The sequence below is a fragment of the Erythrolamprus reginae genome, chromosome 4 (assembly GCF_031021105.1).
Source record: "Erythrolamprus reginae isolate rEryReg1 chromosome 4, rEryReg1.hap1, whole genome shotgun sequence".
Classification (NCBI taxonomy): domain Eukaryota; kingdom Metazoa; phylum Chordata; class Lepidosauria; order Squamata; family Dipsadidae; genus Erythrolamprus; species Erythrolamprus reginae.
Window position 1 is genome coordinate 22,028,778 of NC_091953.1, and position 17,036 is coordinate 22,045,813.

The 17,036-nt window shown below is 37.1% G+C and overlaps 1 protein-coding gene across 2 annotated transcripts in view; it reads left to right on the forward strand.

The window, feature by feature from the left end:
• The first annotated feature begins 2,093 nt into the window (after positions 1–2,093).
• IFT88 (intraflagellar transport 88) overlaps positions 2,094–17,036 on the forward strand; it is a 45,810-nt gene continuing 30,867 nt past the window's right edge. Inside the window, exons 1-9 of one of the 2 annotated variants that reach the window (XM_070749768.1) lie at positions 2,094–2,285; positions 2,373–2,427; positions 5,468–5,563; positions 6,260–6,322; positions 7,690–7,746; positions 8,837–8,890; positions 9,697–9,760; positions 13,028–13,097; positions 16,656–16,746. In XM_070749768.1, coding sequence (XP_070605869.1) covers positions 5,474–5,563; positions 6,260–6,322; positions 7,690–7,746; positions 8,837–8,890; positions 9,697–9,760; positions 13,028–13,097; positions 16,656–16,746 — 489 coding nt within the window. In that variant the 5' untranslated portion in view covers positions 2,094–2,285; positions 2,373–2,427; positions 5,468–5,473. Of the gene's footprint in view, positions 2,428–5,467; positions 5,564–6,259; positions 6,323–7,689; positions 7,747–8,836; positions 8,891–9,696; positions 9,761–13,027; positions 13,098–16,655; positions 16,747–17,036 lie in introns of both variants that reach the window. The other variant, XM_070749769.1, reaches the window with a different exon arrangement.

Sequence of the window (17,036 nt, forward strand, 5' to 3'; positions counted from 1 at the left end):
TTATTATTATTATTATTATTATTTATTAGATTTGTATGCCACCCCTCTCCGTAGACTCGGGGCGGCTCACAACAGTAATAACACAATATATAACAAATCTAATAATTAAAAGTCACTAAAAAACCCTTATTAAAAAGAAAACATACACACAAACATACCATGCATAAACTGTATAGGTCCAGGGGAGATGTCTCAGTTCTCTCATGCCTGATGGCAGAGGTGAGTTTTAAGAAATTTACGAAAGACAAGGAGGGTGGGGGCAATTCTAATCTCCGGGGGGGAGCTGGTTCCAGAGGATCGGGGCCTCAGGAATGCAGCTACGCGGGTTTTTGTGGGTGTACCAAGATACACCTATATTACATCAATCCTCCATGAACTGCACTGGCTCCTGATTGGTCTTCAGACACAATTCAAGGTGTTGGTCATTATCTTTAAACCCTTACATAGCTTAGGGCCAGGCTATCTTCAAGATCACATTCTGTCACATAGCTCCCAGCGACTGGTAAGGGCCCACAGAGTTGGGACTTCTCCAGGTCCCATCAGCTAAACAGTGTTGGCTGGTGAGTCTGCAGGGGAGGGACTTCTCTGTGTTTGCCCCATCTCTTTGGAACAAGTTACTCCCTGAGGTCCAGACTAACCCCACCCTATTGGCCAAGTAAAGACCTGGCTTGGGGCTGTTGATCCTATGGTGATAACCAGTGAGATCTGGCTATGAACAGAATGCAATGGTTTAATTGTTGTATTGTAAATTGTTTTAAAACTGTTTTTAGAGGTTTTAGTACAAATACTGATGTTTTATATTTTTGTTGTAAGCCACCTAGAGTACTTAGGGAGTTGGGGGGCATAGAAATTGAAAAAATAAAATAAAATAATAAATAAATAAATTTAACAATCATGGTGGTTTAATGCACCATTTCAGCTACTTGTCCTTTTATATGGCAGGCATGCAATATTTCATTCAGGAAATGATATATAAGGAGATAGATTTTGATCTGATTCCATCCCACACAGCTGCTTTTAAAGAACAAATTCCACTAAATAGCATCAAGTTGTGCCATTTTGGTTGCACAACTGCTTTCTTGTTAAATAATTATGGGTTTAGTTATTTAAGAGGCGTGTCTTCAGTTATTGAGGTTGACTCAGCCTTCCATCCTACGAGGTGGGTAAAACGAGGACCCAGATTGTTGGGGGCATATGCTTACTCTCTGTAAACGGCTTAGAGAGGGCTGTAAAGCACTGTGAAACGGTATATAAATCTAAATCCTATTGCTAAAAATGCTAATCTAACATAATACTTGTGGAACTACCCCTCCCCCTTTTAGCAGAATTTTATTCATTATAAAACCCTGCCCATTTTCAGTAAGCCAATAGAAAGATGCACAAATGAAAAAGCTAAAAATGATTTTCTCAGGTTGAACTTGAGTTCTGATGACCGTATCGGGGAATCCATAGTTTCTTTAGCAACAATGTGAAAATGATTTGCCATTGCCTTTTCTGATTTTTATTTTTATTTTTTACTAATTTAAGGGCTTGGAATTTTCTGGTTGTTCCCCCTATCCAATGTCTAACCAGGTCTGACATGTTTAATTTTTTTAATCGGCCAAGACATAATCCCTTATTCCTCCACAAATATATTTGTACTACAAATTTTAATTTATTTTATTTATTTGTCAAACATATATCGGATAGTGTGGTTTGTATAAACATAAGTAAAACGTAATGATAAAAGAGGATAATAGGACGGTAGGACATCCTTCCTTCCTTCCTTCCATCCATCCATCCATCCATCCATCCCATCCATCCATCCATCACCACCCACCCACCCACCCATCCATCCTATTCCCAGCCAACATGGTGTATTGGTTGGGGCTTGGTGGAATCTGAGGCACGAAAAATTGGAGAAAAATACTGTAAATCAATATTTACTAATTATTCTTTGAAATGCGCCTTACTTTCTGTTTTTAAACCGCTGCTGCCTGATTTCTAGCTATGACTCAACGACTGGCAAACAGGACGCGGCAATAATTGTCCAGCGGGAGCTTCGTTTGTGGTCATTGCGCATGCTCGAATATTTCCTTCCGCGTAAATGCAGCGTTCTTGTTCCTTAGCAACCCCGAAGTGATGCATTGTGGGCTTGAGAGTCCAGGCCCTACATTTCAAAATAAAGAGGGTCGCTTCTTGTCCTGCGAAGCCGCTTTGTTTGGGAAGAGCCAAAGAGAAAAGCCGCGTTAATGGGAGGGAGGCTTAGGTTATCTGGGAGATAGCTGGACCCGGAAAAATTCCAAGTATGCTGGCGGTGGCTGGTAAGGGTTGTTTGAAGAAAGGATTTGAACCAATTAACATCCTTTCTTTTCCCCCGGCGTTTTTTACAGATTCTGATCGTTTCCATCGTTGCTGGAGCTCTCGACCTTGGAACGGCTCAGCCAGGTGAGCATTTAACTCAAAACTCCCCTTCTGTTGATTGACAGAAGTAAACAGAATCGCTGAAGGGAGCTAGGCTTGTGCATTCAGTCAATCAATCAGAATAGAGTTGGAAAGAATCTTGGAGGTCATCTAGAACAGTGTTTCCCAATCTTGGCAACTTGAAGAGATCTGGACTTCAACTCCCAGAATTCCCCAGCCAGCAAATGCTTGATTGTCATAGCGAATGCTGGCTGGGGAATTCTGGGAGTTGAAGTCCAGATCTCTTCAATTTTCCAAGGTTGGGAAACATTGATCTAGAATAGAAATGGAAGGGAACGGAACAGAATACAATAGAATAGAATTCTTTACTGGCCAGGTGTGATTGGACACACAAGGAATTTGTCTTTGGTGCATATGCTCTCAGTGTGCATAAAAGAAAATACACATTTGTCAAGCATTATGAGGTACAACACTTAATGATTGTCATAGGGGTCAAATAAGCAGTCAGAAAACAATATTAATAACAATCTTAAGGATACAAGCAACAAGTTACAGTCATAAGTGGGAGGAAATGGGTGATAGGAATGATGAGAAAAAATAGCAGTAATAGTAGTTCAGACTTAGTAAATACAGTACTGTAGTTTGACAGTGTTGAGGGAATTATTCGTTTAGCATAGTGATGGCGTTCAGGGGGAAAACTAGTTGTCTTGGTGTGCAGTGCTCTATAGTGACGTTTTGAGGGTAGGAGTTGAAAGAGTTTATGTCCATGCGAGGGGTCAGTAAATATTTTCACCACCTTCTTTCAACTCCTACCCTCAAAACGTCACTACAGAGCACTGCACACCAAGACAACTAGACACAAGAACAGTTTTCCCCCGAATGCCATCACTCTACTAAACAAATAATTCCCTCAACACTGTCAGACTTTTTACTAAATCTGCAATTCTATTCTACTAGTTTTTCTCATCATTCTTATCCTTTTCCTCCCACTTATGACTGTAACTTGTTGCTTGTATCCTAAGATTTTTATTAATATTGATTGTTTCTTCATTGCTTATTTGACCCCTATGACAATCATTAAGTGTTGTACCACATGATTCTTGACAAATGTATGCTGAGAGCATATGCACCAAGACAAATTCCTTGTGTGTCCAATCACACTTGGCCAATAAAATTCTATTCTATTCTTTTTGAATCATGCAGTATACAGGTCCTCAATGGAAGGCAGGTTGGCAGCAATGGTTTTTTCTGCAGTTCTGATTCTTCTCTGAAGTCTGTGTCAGTCTTGTTGGGTTGCAGAATCAAACCAGACAATTATAGAGGTGCAGATGGAAGACTCAATGATTCCTCTGTAGAACTGCATCAGCAGCTCTTTCGGCTCCTTGCTCAAGTCAGGGAAGGACTTTCTATTATTTATTTATTAAACTTGTATGCTGTCCAACTTCCAATAACTCTGGACAGCTCACAACAATGAACACCAAGGGATTACAATAAACACTTTTCCTTCCTGAAACCCATTTTTCTTCTAATGGTTAAAGAATCATATCTAGGATAAGATACTGCCTCCTGGGAATTGGATAGTGGCCAGATATGAATTTGGGAACAGAAGTGGCTTGAAGTATCTTTTAAGAAACAGGCTACAGCCATGTGTGTAGTTTTCACAATTGTTCCCCAGACTTGTATTCTTCTCTTTCGAGGGGCTTGTTGCCACACATTTTGCATGGAAGTCCTTTTGAAGGTGATTTGGTTGTTCAGAAACTATGCAATATGATTCTGTGCCAATGGCTGCCAATATCTGATCCTAATTCAGAGGGCCTAGCCTGAACCTATAAAATTGGGATTGCATAATTGGAGGAACACATTCACCCACACAATTTGGTTTTGAACATCTGCCAGAAAAATCAGCTTGATTTGTATTTCCCCCTTCCCCCAAGGCCATTACAAGTTATGCATGGTATGTTTGTGTGTATATTTGGTTTTATAATAAGGGTTTTTAGTTATTTTATTATTGGATTGTCACATGCTGTTTTTATCATTGTTGTTAGCCGCCCCGAGTCTACGGAGAGGGGCGGCATACAAATCCAATAAATTATTATTATTATTAATTATTATTATTATTTGAGGTTAGTATCCCAGCATCCTGGTGCCCATTTCAGTGCTGGTGTTAATGTGATATTTTAATGAGCTAAGATCAAATTTTTAATTATTTTTGAAATGAGTTTCCAATATTACTAACAGGGCAATGATATAACAGCTCCTGAGAAGCAAGTGCAAATATTAATACTGTATTGTAGAATGGATTATACTTTCCAGAACTACTGCCTTAGAAGTGTGTTTTTGATCACACATACAGACTAAATTTCAGTCCTCTGACACTAATTTTGGAATAGGTTCTTTTAAATTCAGTAGACTAGTTTCTGAATTGTAGTGTTAAGATGACTGTCTTATACTTGTTTTTGTGAGAATCAGTTTGGCATAGTGGTTAAAGGATCAGGATAAAAACTGGGAGATTATGAATTCTAGTCTGCTTTATGGTGGCCTTGTCTCTTTCTCTTGGCCCTTGGAAGGAGACAATGGCAAACCATTTCTGGGAGAAAAAAAATTGCTAAGAAAACTGCATGGACTTATCTAGGCAGTCTTCCGCAATCAGACAAGATTGAACAGAAAGATAAACTGTGTTTTCCTAAGAGAAAGTCAGATTATGTCAGTGGGATTTCTTAATGAATAGACAGAAACCTGCATTCTCTTACCATTTGCTGTTTTGCTGCTGCATCATAATGGAAACTGGACTCTTGATGTCTTAGCTTCTTCTCTCATTGTTTCTTTCACCTGCACTGTGGAATACTGTAGATGCTTTACAGCCTTCAGTTGTGATGTTACAATTTTAGATTGGAACATTCTTGATGTTGTCATTTTCAGGCATAAGTTTGGTTTTTTTAAAAAAAGTTTATGATGAAGACATTATAATTACAAGTAGATTTATAGAAACATTGCAGGGTTTGATAGATATTTACTAACTGCTAAAACTGAAAGCCAGTATTTCGATGTCTTTAATGTTTCCTAGATTAAAATGATGAAAAATGTCCACCTGGCCCCCGAAGCAGATGAAGATGATCTTTATTCTGGTTATAATGATTATAACCCTACTTTTGATACAGAGGTAAAATATACATACCTGTATTTACCAATTGTTTGTTATAATATTATGAATATTATGTATTTACCAATTGTTTGTTATAATATTATGAAAGCACAGAAAAAGAATAAAAAAAGAATAAATTAAAAGTAAAAGATAAGATAAAAAGAAACAAAATTTGAGCAAATCAGATTTGCACAAATACAAATATACAGTAAATTTTGTAAAACATGTATTTTGAAATTCATTGGACTACCATAGAACAGGGATCTCCAACCTTGGCAACTTGAAGACTTGTGGACTTCAACTCCCAAAGTTTCTCAGCTGGCTTTGCTGGCTGCGGAACTCTGGGAGTTGAAGTCCACAAGTCTTCAAGTTGCCAAGGTTGGAGACCCTGCCATAGGATACCATAGATGAATTTTATTATGCTAAGATATAGTAGTAGTAGTATAATATAATAGTGGTCTCTTATAATAGTCTCCCTCAACACTTCAAGTAGTAAAGAGGATTTAAAGAAGGACAAGGAATAGTAGCTGACATGTATCTCTCGTTTGTATAGAAACATAAATGTGTGGAATAAATTCAGTCCACATAATGCATTTTAATATAAATGTACAAATGCAAATTAAATATATTTATATAAAATACAATTTTAAAAGAAAAATCCTGACTATTTTGCTATTGCAAAGTCGACATTCATAGTTTTGTGTGTTTTTCTAGGATTTAGAGAATGATCCAGCGTTTCAACAGGCTGTGAAAACTAGCCATGGTAGAAGGCCTCCAGTAAGTTAAAAATTACATAGCATCTGTGTAAGCATTTACAAAACTTATTGAGAGCATCAGTTCTTTTACTATATTTTTAGCCTACTTTCACATCTTTGTTTAAAGTATTTGTTTAAGGTAAACAGCAATCCTTGCTTACTTTATACTTACTGAAATAATATATATGATGTTGTTCTTTTTATAGCTGTTTGTTTCTATTTTTTAAAAAGTTCTTCTGTCAGGGTTTTTTACTTTTCCAAAACATGTATAGGGACACATACCTACATAAGCATGGATAAACATGTACGTCAGTACTGTAACTTAACAATAGTATCATGTTCTGATAATCATTCTGGTATTCCAGACTAGATGTAATTACATGTGAATTACAAAATGCATGCAATAATTAGTCAATTAAATGAAGTCATCTGAGAAAATTATACAAGAGCATGCAAATTTACCTTGACAGTGAGAAATAAAGAGCCACTAGTCCATATGCATGGTATGCTTGTGTGTGTGTATGTTAGTATAGGGTTTTTTAAAACTTTTCATATTTTAATTAATTGGATTATGTATTGGATTGTTTTTTCACTTGTTGTGAGCCGCCCCGAGTCTTCGGAGAGGGGCGGCATACAAATCCAAATAATAAATAAATAAATAATAAATAAATAAATTTCAGGTAGCCAGGCAATAACAATATTAATTAAAAAAGGTTCTCATATCTGGATCTGGAACATAATTTTTTAAAATATAAAAAAATATTGCTAGCTGATCACTTACTTGGATATTTTGGACATCAGCTCTCTAGAATAATTGCATATCTACAGAGGACATATATCAGTTTGTTCATTAATGCTGATAATTGATCAAATATTTATATATTCATTTTAATAGATTTATATGACAGTCTATCTTCCTACTGTGATTCTGGTGGTTAACAGAACGCAAAAAATTGAAAGAATAAATAACAATAATGACCTGTTCTATTTTTGTCTTTGTCTTTGTTGTGAGCCGCCCTGAATCTATGGAGGAGGGCAGCTTAGATATACAAATAATAAATAAATAAATAAAAGTTTGTGGCAAAAGTTCAAAGGAGCAAAGTCAGATTTTTTTGAACCAAGCTCAAGTCCTGGTAACTTCTTTGAAGTTTTCATGCATTTTCCTTGGCAAGTGATCACAGTGGGTTGCTTATGGGATGTTTTTCAACTTCTATGTTTTCTCTATGCTTTCCAAAAAAGATACTAAAACCGTATTGACAGGTTTGATGTAATTTTATAGAGATAATTATATAATTTCATTGTAATTACACATAGTAATTACATAGTACTGCGTTCTAGTTCTTGTAAAATAATTCTTAATGTAATTAACACTTAATTCCTTTTTACAAGTTTACAGCCAAAGTTCCAGGTACATCAAGTGCACGGACTTTAGCTACGGGATATGTGGTAAGTTGTTATTCTCTGCATATTTTTCTCCTCCTCTTCTTTCTTTGCTTCTGCTTTTTCACCAACAAGACATACTAAGTGCAAAGGTCCTGATCTTAGTCAGCCTGTGAAATTAGGTAGCTCTCATATTTTGAATCCTCACGAGGACTACAAACCTGAAAGGGAAAAGCAAAGTTCCACAGTTGAGGGGTGATGTCTCTTGAAAGATAGAGAGAAAACCAAAAACTATTACTTAGGGATACTTATTTCTATAATTTGGAACAACACGTCCCATTTTAGAATGCATTAAGTCACATCAAGTATTGGTACTGGAAAGGGAAAAATTGTTATTGTTAGATTGTTGAAATCAGGAATAATCAGAATATAAGACACCCTTCCAATCTTTATTCTCCGCATTTGTTGGAAGTTGGAATACTCAACCAGCAGTAGTTATGACCATCCAACCTGGGAATTCTGGGAGTTACAACCCTGTAAATGTATGTTCACCGAGTTGGGGAAAGTTTTATCCTATGAATGAAGAGAATTGGAAAATGGAACCACAATTGAGAAACACAAAAGATTAGGAACACAACTGCTGGATTTGTTGCAAGAATGAAAGGAAGTAGTTTAAGCAGTTTTCTATGGCAGTGGCTTATAAATATTGGAATATTGGAAATCATTATACATTGTTTTTATCATTGCTGTAAGCCGCCCCGAGTCTACAGAGAGGGGCGGCATACAAATCTAATAAATAATAATAATTAAAAAATAATAATAAAATAAATTCAGCAGAAGCAACTTCTCTTATATAAGGCCAGATGCTACTCTGCTCTCTGACACCAGTTTTAATTTATATAGCTATTTCAATATATTTAAAAAACAAGTAACAATTAGGAGATTAGCCTGGTATCTCCTAACACCATACTGAGGTTTGAAGTGAGAATTCCATATCATAGACATATTAAAAATGTCTGGTTCTTGCATTGATATTTGAGCAGTGTCACCTTCTGCGCTGCTAGGATTGTGATTTCTGTGCTGTAGACCTGCTTATTCCCCTAGAAATAGAACTTGCAGTGATGATTGATCAAAATATTTTCTTGTGTCACGATAGTCAAAGACAACATTGTCTTCATCAATGGGCAGACCAATGACAGCAGCTCTACAGGTAATACTGTTATAATTTTTGCTAAAATTAATTCATAGATATTAGTGATCTAAGTTAATGAATCTTAAGACTATATCAGGAGTGAAATTCAGCAAGTACGGATATATGTAGTTCAGAGAACCGATAAATAGTACCACTAACTGGCCCCTCCCCTCACTGCCCCTCCCACTCCTCTCATCCTTCTCGGGCTCATACACACAGAGCAAACATCAGAAGGAGGTTAGAATACTTGGTCTTACTTTTTTGTCGGTTCTGTGGGCGTGGCTTGGTGGGCTCCTCGACTTACGACCACAATTAAGCCCAAAATTTCTTTTGCAAGACAGTTAAGTGAGTTTTGCCCCATTTTATGACTTTTCTTGTCACGGCTGTTAAGGGAACCATGTAGTTGTTAGCAACATGGCTGTTGAGTGAATATGGCGTCTTCATTAACTTTGTTGGGCAGAAAGTCACAATGGGTGATCACGTGACCTCAGGGCACGTCAAATGTTAGAAATGCATGCCAGTCGCCTGAATTTTGATCAGGTGACCATGGCCACGAAGTAAATGCTTGTAAGTTGATAACTACCTGTATAACAACTTACGAAAAAAAATCCGATGTACTGCAATTTATTATTGAAATTCCCCAACTTAAATTATGGTGTTGAAGTATTAATGCAGTTCAGTTTCACGTATTTGTCTTATTCTAATATTTAATAGGGATTGGGTCAAACTAATAAAATAAAAATAAAATAAATAAATATGAATATTATACAGTAATAATGCAAGAACTTGCTTTGCCTTATGATTTTCATCATTTGTTCTTTAAGGATGGTGTCACTCGGCCTATGACAGCAGTGCAGGCAGCAGGTTACACCAAAGCAGCTACAAGAGGTATACTTTTTTTTATGTCATCAACTACCGTATGACTTTAAAGTGTGCAATAGGGTTGATATTCCAGGAGGCGTCTGTAATATGGTAAATGATTTAGCTTTACTAGATAAATGGTCAAAGCAATGGAAACTGCAGTTTAATGTTTCCAAATGTAAAATAATACACTTGGGGAAAATGAATCCTCAATCTGAGTATTGTATTGGCAGTTCCGTGTTAGCAAAAACTTCAAAGGAGAAGGATTTAGGAGTAGTGATTTCTGACAGTCTCAAAATGGGTGAGCAGTGTGGTCGGGCAGTAGGAAAAGCAAGTAGGATGCTTGGCTGCATAGCTAGAGGTATAACAAGCACGAAGAGGGAGATTGTGATCCTGCTATATAGAGCGTTGGTGAGACCACATTTGGAATACTGTGTTCAGTTCTGGAGACCTCACCTACAAAAAGATATTGACAAAATTGAACGGGTCCAAAGATGGGCTACAAGAATGGTGGAAGGTCTTAAGCATAAAACGTATCAGGAAAGACTTAATCAACTCAATCTGTATAGTCTGGAGGACAGAAGGAAAAGGGGGGACATGATCGAAACATTTAAATATGTCAAAGGGTTAAATAAGGTTCAGGAGGGAAGTGTTTTTAATAGGAAAGTGAACACAAGAACAAGGGGACACAATCTGAAGTTAGTTGGGGGAAAGATCAAAAGCAACATGAGAAAATATTATTTTACTGAAAGAGTAGTAGATCCTTGGAACAAACTTCCAGCAGATGTGGTTGGTAAATCCACAGTAACTGAATTTAAACATGCCTGGGATAAACATAGATCCATCCTAAGATAAAATACAAAAAGTAGTATAAGGGCAGACTAGATGTATCATGAGGTCTTTTTCTGCCGTCAGTCTTCTATGTTTCTATGGTGTCCTTCCCAGGCTCCTGACAAGGTTGTCAGTTGAGGATATGATTAAAAAGCAGTTCTAGTCCTTCCTGTTATGCTAAGGAAAAACTAAGTGACACTTTGGCTGATGATGTATAGTATCCCACAAATTGCCCTTGTTGTGTTAACATCTACATAAAATTGGTGGGAGACATACTTCAAAGATTTGGAATGGGGTGAGATTATTATGCTGGTAGCATTCAGCTATATTGCTCCCTGCTATTCAACTCTATGGAAGTAATTAATATATTTGAGTGTCAAAGAAAGAAAGGCAGAATATAAATTAAATATTCACATCAAAGAAAGGCAGAATATAAATTGAATAAATCACCTAGCCTTTTTTGTGTGTAGGGTTTGGTTGCAGATTAAACAACCAAAGTTATAAGTCAGATTGTTTTCACTTCCTGCTATTGTGTATGCTTGAAGCCGATTTGGGAGGTGTACAGGAAATATTTATTTATTTATTATTTATTTATTACTTAGATTTGTATGCCGCCCCTCTCCGAAGACTTTATCATTCAGATTGGCCACTATATGCAGTTTGGGGGGTTGGGGATGGAGTGGATTCCTTGATCCTCAGCTGAAACTAGATTCTAGTGGTGGGGGGCAGGGATGCAGCTATGGCAAGGAATGTATTATGCATATCAGCTGCAACTCTTCTTAAGCAAGTCAGATTTGGCAACAGTTAGCCACACCTTAGTCGTGTCCTGTTATGAATCCTGGAAGTTTGAAATTGCCCTTGAAAAATGTTTAGAAATTGTATCTTGTACACAATCCAGCAATAGACTGTTAACTCTGCAAGATTCAGAGATTACGTGCTGTTTGTATTTAAAGACATGCATTGCTTGCATGTCCTGGGCACAATTTATAGTGTCATCCTTTAGAGCTTTAAACAACTTGCTTATGATTGTACTATTTGGGGGGGGGGGGGGGGGGGGGCTGTATAAAACTTTCTCCAACATACAGTAAAAACAACATGAGCAGTGAAAAACACAGAATCAGTGCCTAAAATAATAATAATACAGTGTTCCCTTGATTTTCACGGGTTCGAACTTCGCGAAACGTCTATACCACGGTTTTTCAAAAATATTAATTAAAAAGTACTTCGCGGTGTTTTCCCCTATACCACGGTTTTCCCCGCCCGATGACGTCATATGTCATTGCCAAACTTTCGTCTGCCTTTAAAAAACATTTTTTTAATAAACTTTAATAAATAAACACGGTGAGTAATAATCTAAATGGTTGCTAAGGGAGTGGGAAATTGTAATTTAGGGGTTGAAAGTGTTAAGGGAAGGCTTGGGATACTGTTCATAGCCAAAAATAGTGTCTTTACTTCCGCATCTCTACTTCGCGGAAATTCGACTTTCGCGGGCGGTCTCGGAACGCATCCCCCGCAAAAATCGAGGGAACACTGTAAATGATATTTCTTTGATACATTAAACATTCAGAGAGAAAAAAGTAATAGAGTGTTCCTTCGATTTTCGCGGGGGATGCGTTTTGAGACCGCCCGTGAAAGTCGAATTTCCATGAAATAGAGATGCGGAGGTAAATACACCATTTTTGGCTATCGACAGTAGCCTTCCCTTAACACTTTAAACCCCTAAATTACCATTTCCCATTCCCTTAACAACCATTTACTCACCATTATTACTGGTACTCACCACTGAATAAGACACTTAGTGATCCTGATATTTATAAACATAATTATTTATTGACAATAATTATTTTTTTTGTTATTTATTTGCAAAAATTATTAGTTTGGCGATGATGTATGATGTCATTGGGCGGGAAAAACTGTGGTATAGAAAAAAAACCCATGAAGTATTTTTGAATTAATATTTTTTGAAAAAACGTGGTATAGGCTATTCGTGAAGTTCGAACCACGAAAATCAAGGGAACACTGTAATGCTTTTAATATGTAGTTTTTATTCTCCTCTTTGCTAAATTAATTGAAATTAACTACACATGAGACATATTGTACTATCTAAGGGGCCATTTATCCTGTTACGCACCTCTCTGGGCTGAATATAGGTTTTTCCTGCATTGTTTCCAGATTATGAAACATCCTTCCTCAGGGAGTGGTGCTTGGTGCAGCATATATGGTATTTAGAAAACTCTGTAGACACAATTCATTTATCAGACCTTAAACTTTTAAATAATTGAAATGTAAGTTTTATCTTCTAGGATTGTATTTATTTTTTAATTTTGGGAGTGTCTTACATACTTATTTGTGTAGAAAGAGAGGTTAAATATCCAATAAAGATAAATTTTTAAAAATTATTAAAAATGAGACTTCAATAGAGAAACATTGCTGGCGTTCTCAGTTGCATTTATTAATTTGTAGATTCTGCATTTGATCCTCTTGGCCAGGCAAGAGGCCCAGCTCCTCCTCTAGAAACAAAGAATGAAGATAGGTATGTGGATAGCATTGTAACCATCCTTGTTATCAATAGCATATACATTATTCATGGTAAGGAAATAAAACATAACTTGATTGGAAAAAGCTGGATCTTCATTTTTCTATACTGATCTAATATGACATTATTTTTTTAAAAAGATGTTTGTTTTAAATTTAGTGCCAAAGTACAAACAGTGATATTTTTATTATAGAGTAATTATGGTAGGAGATTGTTTTGATGTCACACAACACCATCTTCAAATATGTATCCCAGCAGCATAGTTCCCTCTAAGCTGAGCAGTGAGCAATCGCTCACTTAAAAATCATCAACTCAGAGTTTTCCAAACCTGCCCAGAAGCCGAGAGGGAAAGAGTGAGAGGGAAGGAGAGAGAGAGGAAGAGAGGAAGAGAGAAACAGATAGAAAAAAGAGAGGAAGGAAAAGAGAAAGAAAAAGAATGGGAGTAAGGAAGAGAGAAAGAAAATCAAAATCTAGTTTGAAACTAGCTCAACTATTTAAGTGGCATTTTGATATTGATAGAGTTGCCCTATTATGAGCTCACTGTTATAGACACACAGTACAGTATTTTATTTTGAAATTCTCTGAGGCAAAACAGGGTGGGTTTTTTATTTCTTTGTTTGTTTGTTTGTATGTTTATTTATTATTTCTCTGCCGCCCAGGCCTGAAGGGACTGCCGCTCAGACACTATACTTTTCCGCCCACCCCCCCCAAAAAATTAGAGGGAACACTGCCCAGCGGACAGTCAGATCCTACAAGCAATGCCGTCTGGAGGACCTGGGGGAAGGGCCTTCTCTGTGGCAACTCTGGCCCTTTGGAATCAACTCCCTCCAGAGATTTGCACTGCTCTCACCCTCCTGGCCTTTTGAAAGATTTTAAAAACACACCTCTGCCGGCAGGCCTGGGGCCGTTGCGGGCTGGCATCCTGCTCCGGCTGATAGTATGAGAGTATGTATGTATGTATGTATGTATGTATGTATGTATGTATGTATGTATGTATTTATTTATTTATTTATTTATTTATTTTGTCCAATACACAATACATATTGAAGAGGATAGACATGAAGTATTATATATAAAGAAAAGATATAAAAGTAGAGGAGAAGAGATATGAAAGGAAGAAAAGATATATGAGATATGAGATAAGGAGAGACAATTGGACAGGGGACGAAAGGCAGGCTAGTACACTTATGTACGCCCCTTACTGACCTCTTAGGAACCTGGAGAGGTCAATCGTGGATAGTCTAAGGGAGAAATGTTGGGGGTTAGGGGTTGACACTACTGAGTCCGGTAATGAGTTCCACGCTTCGACAACTCGATTGCTAAAGTCATATTTTTTACAGTCAAGCTTGGAGCGATTAATATTAAGTTTGAATTTGTTGCGTGCTCTTGTGTTGTTTCGGTTGAAGCTGAAGTAGTCATTGACAGGCAGGACGAAAGTCAAAAGTATGATTGTGGTGTGACGAATATGGTTGACTGTTTTTTTTTAATTGCAATGGATTTAGATCAGATTTTATTTTTTGGGTTTCTTACATGTTGTATTTTGTATTTGCTTTTATCTTGTAAGCCGCCCTGAGTCCACAGGAGAAGGATGGCCTGGAAATCCAACTAACTAACTAACTAACTACATACATACATACATAGATACATAGATACATACATACATACATACATACCTTCCTACAACTGGGATAGATGTGATTCATGATTAATGTCAGTGTTTTAATTTTTAAAAATATACTAATGGATATATCAATTGCCGTTTAGTCACATATACCGTGTTTCCCCGAAAATAAGACAGCGTATTATATTAATTTTTGCTCCCAAAGATGTGCTACGCCTTACTTTCAGGGGATGTCTTATTTTCCCCCCAGTTAATTGTATCCTGTATCCTGCTGCAGCAAAAATGCATCCAAACACGCAGCCCCATGTTGGATGGGTATTGGATGTGTTTTAAAACTAATTGATGCAGCGTTTGTGGATGCAATTTATGAACAGCAGTGTTATATATGTTCTGTTCAGGAATGTTGCGAAATGAAAGGTCTCCTATGTCTTACTTTCGAGGGATGCCTTATATTAGGCAATTCTATGAAACCTCTCCTATGTCTTACTTTCGGGGGTGACTTATTTTCGGGGAAACAGGGTACTAACAAATATCCATTCCGGTAGACTTGATAACATCTCTCACGGTGGTTTGTTTGTTTATGAAAATGTATCTTACCGCCTTGCCCCTGGCAATTCATGGCGGCTTACACAATATAAAAGCATCATATAAGAATAAGAATGATAAAAAACAAAAAAACCCAATACTTTAATAAAATAATAGCCACCCACCCACCCCCATCCTGGCAACAGCACCTATTTATAAGAGCCATTTATTGGGCTCCATCCCACTCTGGGTTCCTCAAGCCCGCTGGAAAAAACTTGTGTTCAGCGCCTTTCGGAAGAGTGTTAAATCATTATGATGATTTGTGTTGCAATAGGTGTGATGTTGGACTATGTGGTGGGGACTGGGGGCAGGTTGTTCACTTTTAACTATGGAAATAAATTGTATGATTTTGGGCTACCCATTTCTTTTCAGCCCAGGCTAGCTTCATATGATGAAGAGAGATTGCACTGGAAGTTGTGCTGAGCTGTTGAAAGAAAAACAGAATATAAATTAATGAAATAAATTACCCAGGCTTTTTTGTATCTAGTGTTTGGCTGCAGATGAAACAATCATTGTTGTAAGTCAGATTGCTTTCACTTCATGCTGTTGTGTATGCTTCTCAAGTTTGCCCTGGATAGTTGGAGCATATTTGCGAGGTGGGCAGGAAATCATTTCTTTATAAATCAGATTGGTCACTATACACAGTAGTCGTCTGGTGGGCCCCAGGTGAAGAGCCTTCTCTGTGGCGGCCCCGGCCCTCTGGAACCAACTCCCCCCGGAGATTAGAACTGCTCCCACCCTCCTTGTCTTCCGTAAACTACTCAAGACCCACCTACACCGCCAGGCATGGGGGAGTTGAGACACCTTTCCCCCAGGCTCCTTATAATTTATGTTTGGTATGTATGTGTTGCCTGGTTTTAATATGATAGGGTTTCATGGAGTCTGCGGAGAGGGGCGGCATACAAATCTAAATAAATAAATAAATAAATAAATAAATATTTCTTTTAATATTAGATTTGTGCCATAATAGTATTGTTTTTACCATTGTGAGCCGCTCCGAGTCTTCGGAGAGGGGCGGCATACAAATCTAATAAATTGAATTGAATTGAATTGGAATCTTTCATTAGGTTAAAAAATCTTAAGACCTCAACAGTTTTTGCTGAAAAAAGTTATTGGGAGGTCTTTTGAGGGAACCATCTATTTTTGAATTTCTTCTTCAGAAATAGTCCTGCCTGAGTATTTCATTAGAAAAATCAACATAGAATTATCTGTATAAAACAAATATATATAAAAATAAGGGCAGCCCCAAGCAGAACATAATGCAGTACACCCAATATATGCACAAAGGATAGGGGTTTTTTGTGTTGGTGTTTCTGATGTCTTATGATTCTGCTCTTTCCTTATTTCAGTCCAGAAGGAAAGATTAAACAGTTAGAGAAAAAAGTGAATGAATTGGTTGAAGAAAGCTGCATTGCTCACAGCTGTGGAGACTTAAAATTGGTAAGATGCAAATTATTACTTCAACCTAAAATACAAACTATTCTTGCTTTCATAGTTTTCAAATTGCCAGTTTCTTTTTTGATAATAAAGAGCTGTTATAAAAACCTTAGCTGGATAAAAATTCAGTATAAATCTCATCACATGTACATACAGCTGCAATATGAATTTATATAAAGTTTTAAAAAATAGTGCAACTCCCTCAATTAGCCAATTGATTCATAAGGCAAGTATGGTATATAAAATGACCACTAGTGGCCTGTTCGTATTTTTGCTTCTGGACATCATTGTAT